Source organism: Thermobia domestica, chromosome 5 (assembly GCF_964235325.1).
Source record: "Thermobia domestica chromosome 5, izTheDome1.hap1.1, whole genome shotgun sequence".
NCBI lineage: Eukaryota > Metazoa > Arthropoda > Insecta > Zygentoma > Lepismatidae > Thermobia > Thermobia domestica.
This window is the reverse complement of record NC_137458.1, coordinates 275,309,323-275,318,071: the sequence shown is the minus strand read 5'-3', so window position 1 is coordinate 275,318,071 and position 8,749 is coordinate 275,309,323. Positions and strand designations below refer to the sequence as shown.

Sequence of the window (8,749 nt, the reverse complement as noted above, 5' to 3'; positions counted from 1 at the left end):
TAATATTATGATTAGCGAACGAAGAATATGTAATAACAATTTTATTTTAAAGTTACAGGATTAGAAGAATAATCTGAATATAGACTATGAGTAGACTAATAATTTTCAGGTTTCTATTTTCAAATTACAAATGCTGTATTGACCTAGTTTCTCATCTGTATCGTAAAGATCTCTTAGTGTAATATTTGTGTTTATCACTAATATAGATTTAAAATGTTTGATTTAGGTTTATTTTTACTTTTAGATTACAAAATTATATAGTATTTATCTGTAATTAAGGAAGTAATATTGTATCAACTTGCCCTAGTTTTAATATAATCTTGCCCCGATATGTAAGATGACATTTTTAGCCTAGTCATTAAAAAATATATTTCTCGGCAATTACTGAAGGAAAATCAATAGCACATTGTTCGTTCTTACTAGATATACCAATCTTTCTCTAGTTATAAAAATCTGCTATTTGCGATGAATAGTACTTACACCAAGTGATATAAGTAACTGTATCATCTTGCCCCATCTCCCCCTACATATTTTCACTTTAATGAAAAGATAACAAACTTAAGTTATTCAAGGAATGACGTTTTTGGAGATGAATATAAACAAAAGAAATATTACTGCATCAAAGTTTATTTTCTCTTAGTGAGAATCTGACATAATAACTCCAACAAAGACACTTAACCAAGGTATCCACCATAACCTCCTAGTCCACCAAGGCGGCTGTACACATGGACATTGGGGCCGATTCTCCTGACAATAGCGTTGAAACCATTGATTCCATCAGCTCCATAACTGACTTGTCTTAGACTGCCATCAGATTCAACCAAACTGTACTGTCCTCTGACTAAGTCACCATTACGTACTTCAGCTTGATTCTTTTGGTCTCCAGTCAAAGCATCGGAAACAGTGTAACCAAAGTTGTATTGTGGGTAAGACTGAAAATAAATTATACCATAGTCGTTTAGTTTGTTAAAAATCATTGTATTTATACTTACTCTTGAAATATTTTGGTTTGAAGACATTTCTACCTAACCTTATGTTAGTTTACAATAATTAAACTCAACTGATATCTATCTGAATTGTTTAAGGTGATTAATTTTAATTTCCTTTCTTGTGGAATGTTTCGTCAATTAATAGTTTAACTACAACCGTTAAATTAGGTATACTTACAGATGATTAATAATCCTTAAAGAACAGTTGAGATGTAGTACTTTCTATTTATTCATACTATAATTTGTACTTGCTATTAAATTATGATGCATAATTAATATGATTTATATATTGTGTAATTTTGAAAATAGTGTACAAGCATCTCTTTTAAATATTATGTATTTATTCTATATTATTATTATTATGTTACTTACATAATAGTTCAATCCTCCGCCGAGACCTCCGTAAGCTCCAATGCCTCCATAACCACCTAAAGCTCCAATGCCAATCACAGCATTGCTAGCGGCGATCAAGGCAGCAAAAGCTACGAGAACCTGAAATATACGAAATAAAATTATTAACGTAAAAATAATAATCATAAAATAGTTTTCTGATACTACTGGTATGTTTGCTTATAAGCACTTTGCAGCAAATTATTATTATTATTATTATTATTATTATTATTATTATTATTATTATTATTAGTAGTAGTAGTAGTAGTAGTAGTAGTAGTAGTAGTAGTAGTAGTAGTAGTAGTAGTAGTAGTATTGTTGTTGTTGTTGTTGTCACTGGTAATAGTAGTGGTTATATTTCCTTTAATTTGTTAACATCTTCAAAACAAGAAGTTAGTAAAACAATCTATGATTCCTGGTTCAAAGCCTATTCCTTCTACGTAACAAAAATTTTCTTGTAAAGAAATTGATTTATATGGTGAATTAAGTTCAGGAGTTAGAGTATAAACTACATCTAAAATGGCAGCAAACGAACCAAATTGCCAAATTCTATCAAAAATTTACAACACAAAGAATGTAAAAATCCATATTCATTGTAAAACTGTATGAATGAGTTGTAAAGCACACATAAATTTGATTGCTTGGCAAATTGTTTAAATAGTGACTGAACTACTACAGGGTCCCAATATAATGATGTGTAATTTCACAATGTCACCTCTGCATTACCAGTAATTGTATAAAAATATATTTTTACCATTCGATATTACATCAGTAGAGTTCACATTCGCCCATCGTCTTTTATGAGATTTAACATTAAAGTTGCATATTTAAGATTTTTTTATATATTTAGAATTCTAATTTGTGATGAAGAGTGGTAGGTGACTCAGTTCTAGAGCGCTTATCTCTAGCACGTAGGGTTCCTCGTTGGATCCTGACCAAACATGTACATCGGTCCGTAGATTTTCACGGGGTACTCCCGTTTCCTCCCACTTTCTCATTCCACCAATTCTTCTATAATCATTCACATGCTTTAATTATCTGTCTCCCTTAGTACAGAATCATGGGACATTCAACTGTAAGATTTCATTTCACTTTTCTTTTAATTTGTGATGGAGTCTGTGCTTACAAATATGTTACAGCTTATATAAACAAACTCATGTCATACGAAACGTGGGATATTCGAAGTCATGACAATCTTTGGTATTGCTGTAACTATAATAAATATATCTTCTGAATTTTTGTATTTGTGTTACATCAGTTTAAAATTTAAAAAATATATTATCACATTTATGATGATTGTTTCTAAGAAGAGTAATGTAATAAAAACACGTTTTGAGTCCCGTAATGACCAAGCTACTTATGCTACGTTACAAATTTGGTTAAGATCGTAAACAGAACATACTCCTCTTACGCTAAGTCAACATCAAGCATCTGTTACTCACCATTTCTCACTGTTTCTGGTGAATGGAAATCAATATTGAAAACTAAAGACGAAGTAAATTTAAATTACTTCCGATTTTAGTTGAGAGGTACAAGTAAGATATTGTACTTTCCTCAGACGTTGAAACAATCATAAAAGCTTTATTATATGGTGATGAACGTTGAGATCGAAAATTGTAAATTCTACCTCTTCCGGTTTGAGTAGAAAGTTAACACGCCCCAACCCCTCCCTGACTAAAGGGCTATGTACTCCTAAATATGGCCGTTCACATGTTGGTAAAAATAGATAAACACCTAACACTTGATGCCGAAGAGAGTTAGGTGTTTCCAAATACGTGTACAAATAGATTTGTCTCCTACGAGTATTACACTATTTATGGAATGTGCGTAAATACTCGTACTTTTACACGAAATATTATTAGCACGTGTACTTTGTGGTGTGTATGTATGTATGTGTGTGTGTTCATGACTGCTATTATGTGTCAGTCTCTTGGGTGCATAACAAGAAAAAATTATGCTGGCATCATGCCTCTAATCTAAAATTTTATTATTATTTTTTTTAATGTTAAAGGCAAAGCTGATAATGTATAAGATACAAAACTAGTAACAATTTGTACAATTTTTGTAGCGAGATAGTTCCCAAAATGGCAATGAGATACAACGGTGAAAATATTAATATCGTTATTTACTGACTAACGTTCAGCAACTCGTAATATTCCTTCGCAAGTTTACAACTGTCTTCTTTTTACATATGATTCTGTTTATGATATATATAGTATAATACTAATAGAAATCTCACCCAACGGAAGACAGTTTATCAGTTTTATGGATACAGATAACCAAATCATTTTGAAGCTTTATCCCCTATATCACGAGAAGTTTGAGTTCCTCTTTTTGTTTTGCGGCAAAGAAACGAGTAACTAGTAGAAACGAACTGTTCGAATGAACTTTTCACTATTTTAGAAGTACTGTAGTTTCAATTAATTTTTACATTGCTTTCTGATAACGAACTATCGATCGTATTGTTAAAAAATGCAAAAGTCATTTCGTAAATTAACTATATAATGTACGTAGATCATATGATTTACTGATTTTACTTAATTCAATTCAGACGAGTATCCAGAAATTTTTAATTGGGGGCTGAAAATTTTGGGGCAAAACTCAATAGAACATTAGCCTATTTTTTGTGTGTTGAACATGAATCCAGATATGTAAATATGATTATTACATACACAAACACACATTATATATATTATACATTAACAAACATGCTTAGAAGAAAAGTGCCAAAAGCAGAGAGAGCCGAATTGGAGTGGGGCTTTAAACCGCTCCGCTGCAATAACATATTCGCTTGTAAAAAATGTTTATTGGTGTGTGTGGTGGCGGCAGGAGGTAAAGAGGGATGGGTCATTGTGTTTCAGATATGCTGCCTTTTGTTCTGCATTTCGACAAGAGGTGTAGGGTGACAATTTCCTGAGTTTTTCCGTTATCGCTGCACGTACATGACGAAAACAAACCTTTGCACTCAATGGAGGGGTTCAAGGCGGTTGAGCCCGCCACTAAATGCGCCACTGATTCAATTACTTAAAAACTGATAATTTCCTTTTAGCGTTTGAAGCTACTGTATATTCGAGTGTTTAAGCCTCATTTTGATATAAAACCGTCAGGCATGGACATGAATATGTTTGTCTTAAACTCTACAGGACATACTTGATCCTTATGTATCTGAGAAGTAATTGTTGTTGATTTGAGATCAGTTTCCATTCAATTAAGTAAGAGTGATTAGTACGTTATTCTTCATTTCAAGAAGAATCTATTTATGCTAAAATAAAGTTCTATTTAAGTGGAGAAGTGGTAGTTTCATTTTAAGCTGTTTACACGCAATTGATGCTTTAAAATTCTCTTTCTGCTAGGTCCGGCGTATAAATGCAACAGTGTTGTATTTAAAAGAGAAACAATTCAGGTACCTGAAACCAGATGAATCTATGCTGAGAGAAATTCGTCTACACGTAAAGTGACAACTTGGTATAAACTGCTGTAGAAAGCAAGTACTATATGTAAGAAGCAAATGATTTCCTTTCGTTATTTCATATCCATACAAAATATGAAAGCAAATAATAATAATAATAATAATAATAATAATAATAATAATAATAATAATAATAATAATAATAATAATAATAATAATAATAATAATAATAATAATATTGAATGATAATATTATTTGAGCGGTCGAAACCAGTATGAACAAGCTACATTTTCATCAATTACTGAATTTAAACATGAAATTATTTGTTTTGTGTATTTCACAATGAACCTTTTTGTTATAACAAAGTACACTGAGAAAAAATCGTATCTGGCGTACGTAAAATCGTAGGTTACATGTGTAAATCTTGTACATGTAGTTTTTGGACTTAACATACAGCAAACGTATAACTGAAAAAGTATATTTTACACCTACTTTCCGTATAAGTGTTCTGAATAAACGTACTTTCCGTACGAACGAAAAAAAACTGTATATAGGCTGTTAGGATCTCACATACAGATTGACGTATGTAACATATAGTTGACATATGAAATATATGTATACGTAATCAGGGCGCAAAATTTCACAGTCAAACGCACTCGCCAAACCTAAAATCATGGTCGCCAGTATCTCACGTTCAAATTATGACATCCCCTCCCCCACGGCGTTTGGTTAGACAAAAAAAGATATTACATCACGGCATAAAATTACAAATCCAGACAATCAGATTCAGGATAATTTTGAATTGGACAAATCATATGTATGTTAACGTTTGTGTAACGCTCTCTCTCTACATTGAAGTACCAGTCATCGATTATAGTTTTCGGATCTAAGTCCTTAAGAACGGGCGAATTACAGCATGCTTCATGTTTTCTCTTTCTCAGTGACAATTATTTTTGTGCGAACCAAAAACTGCGCAGCCCTGTGAGCTCATACAAAAAACATTCCCACAGAACACTGGCCGCCAGCTCTAAATTTCTAGACGCCAATGGCAACTTGGCGACCGGAAGTTTTGCGCCCCGTGTATATAAAATCCGGAAGACTGTTAGGTTTCAGACATCCTGCAACGTTATGATAAAACATAAAGTGCAGCACATATGTAGAATATGCAGAAAGTATGCTCCGTACTGATTTGTGTATTAAACATAAGGATACCGCATATTTGTAGAATATAACGCTGTCTTTGTAACGGATTTCTCTCAGTGTATGTGTAGAAATTGACGAAACAGTAAAGTGAAGCCCATTTCCCAAGAACAGGTTCCTGTCATATATTTGCTTTACTGTAATGGTCAATTTGCTACAGTGCCGTGCAATCAGGAGAGCGAGCGGGGAAGACGGCTCCGGGCGCCAAAGTCAGGGGCTTAAAAATACGGACGAAAAAGAAAAGAAAAAGAGAGAGGAGAAATACCTGGAATATTTTAGATCAACAGCAGTATTTTCCAATCTAATATATAATTAGACCAGGATCAGAAAATGCATGTGAACATGTATCAAATGGAAGGAAAAAGTAATAAAAAGTGCTTAAATTCAAGGAAAATCAGGGTTATTTTAAAAAATTTTCTTACACTTTGCGCCAACCATGGTGGCGCTTCGCGGCCGGTCTGGCGACCTCATTCATATGGACGGAGGCACTGTCGTATAATCTTGCCTTGGGCGCTGACTTTCCACGGCACTGCACTGATTTGGTACAGCACGAGAAAAAGTTCGGTCTGGCTTTACGCATTTCAATCAACACGAGAAAACGAAAGAAACTTCAGAAAACAACAAATACGCACTTACTCTTTACAAGTTGAATACCAGGACTGGATAGGGAGAATCAGAAAATCCTTATGAAAACCTCAAACAAGATAACTAATCATGCTAATTGTAATAATGGCCTCACTCCGAAATGAAAACAGGAACTGTTCACGTAACACTGTTCTATAAATAGAGTATCTAATTTACTTCTGTTGCACACTTTGCACATTACTTAGTGTGCAACTCGCCAATGGCTAGTACTTTTTTTTACATTTGGCCAGTAAAGTCCCGGCAACTAAAGTGCATTTGGCGAGTGTAGATACTGTGACTGCAAAATGGTCTGGCTAGCAGATCTTTTGGCTCTCTAGTACTTGCAAGGAAGATTTTTCAAACCCTGCTTATTATTATCTTACAGTTTCAACAAATCAAAACTAACTTACTGCGAAGGTGTTCATGATGTGTGGCTGTTGATGTTTCTTGAAGTACGTAACATCCCTTAAATCCTGTTGATATTTATATGAAATCAAGACGGAAAAGAAATTTGATGGAAAGTTGAAAAGAAAAGAAACTATAGATAAAACACATTGCCAATTATACTATATTCTCGCAAATGCTTTGAATACCATTTTTTAATTACATCCTCCGAAAGAGATTTCAAGGAAACTTCCTCAATCAAAGGTCATATTATTATGTGACCAAATGTTACATCTGAATATACAAATATTAGCTTTACACTATATCAATTTTACTGAAATAAGATATCATATTTTTTTCTTTCACATATTTCATTTATTTAGTGTAGTACATATAATAAACCTGTATAGACTATTTTTCTTATTAATTATAATAGTTATTCCTGCTATCGTTGTGTAACCGCATGTTAAATTTCCAGTATACTTCAGATTTTATCTTTGGTCAAGAAATGTATGTATTTTCTGCAACATACATAATGTTCTTTGTCACGCTACTCACAAAACGTTTAGGAACACAATCGTGTACACGTGTATTTTGTATGCATTGATTAATAATATTAGCAGTGTGTCTTAATTATGGTTGCTTATCAAAATAACTGTGAAATATTATCGTCAGTTGTTTTAATTATACATGCATCTTGACTACCATTCTCTTCTAAACTTTTGTGTGACTACCAGTTAAACATATACATATCACATGTATTATATTTTTAATCATGTTTTATTGGATAAATTAATCGAGAGCCATCATAAGACTACGTTGTGTACTTATATGTGGAATGTAAGAAAAGAAATAACAAATTGGTAGTCAGTTCTCGAAGTGAATATGGTTCAGCCTATGTGTTTTATTTTTTGATGACAGCATTGGTAATCAAAATCAACTGCAATCGAGTTAAAAAAAAAATGTTAGTGAAGAAAGAAAGGCCCAAACTGTAATCCAAGAACAAGAAAAGAAAACGATGCACAACTACAAATTTACGAAAACAATACGAGTATCGGTATATCGTATATTTGAAATCATTGTTTGCTATAAGAAAATAGGTAATTTTGCGATTCTTTTCTCACTGAAAGACCGCAATTTAATTTAGAACAAAAGGATGTACTTATTGTTGCGATTAACAAGCGTCATAGATAAAATTAACTCAAGAAATAATAGTAAAGTTTAATGCAAGGAGGAAAATGATAGACCTCCAACCAGGGACGTACGCAGGGGGTGGGTACTGGGGTCTGGAACCCTCCGAAATTTCGACTTTTATGTAAATTTAATCTAATTTTAGGGGCAATTTTAGGAACTTAAATATAAAATACCTTCATATTGAGTTTGGACCCCCCGAAATAAATTCCTGCGTACGCTACTGGCCCCAACCAACCACCTCATTAACGTGGGCCTTCATCGTTGTGGTAAAAGAAACAGTACTGAGAGTTCAAAAAAATGTATTCACTGCACCAAGACATATGTCAAACACACCAAAGACAGTGATGTATCATCTTGTACTTGCACACTTCGAAATTTTATTTATTTTTAATTAAAATTCTCCAATGTGTCTCCAAAAGCAAAGGAAAAAGTGATGCATGCTTCTCTGCAACGAACAGTAAATAATAGTAAAGGCTAGATGATTTTCTGGGAAATCTTTTGTACTTAATAGTTTTGGAAAGGTAGGATAAATACAAGGTATAATGAAGAAAAACGACTA

At 33.0% G+C, this 8,749-nt stretch overlaps 1 protein-coding gene across 1 annotated transcript; it reads right to left on the bottom strand.

Annotated features, from left to right (window-relative positions):
- Positions 1 to 661: 661 nt before the first annotated feature.
- Positions 662 to 7,053, bottom strand: LOC145684864 (larval cuticle protein A2B-like). Its single transcript, XM_081757225.1, has 3 exons — positions 7,023 to 7,053; positions 1,362 to 1,481; positions 662 to 932 (listed from the first exon to the last, which is right to left on the bottom strand). Exons 1-3 carry the CDS (start codon positions 7,035 to 7,037, stop codon positions 675 to 677), a joined length of 393 nt encoding a protein of 130 aa, XP_081613351.1. The 5' UTR covers positions 7,038 to 7,053; the 3' UTR covers positions 662 to 674.
- Positions 7,054 to 8,749: the final 1,696 nt, after the last annotated feature.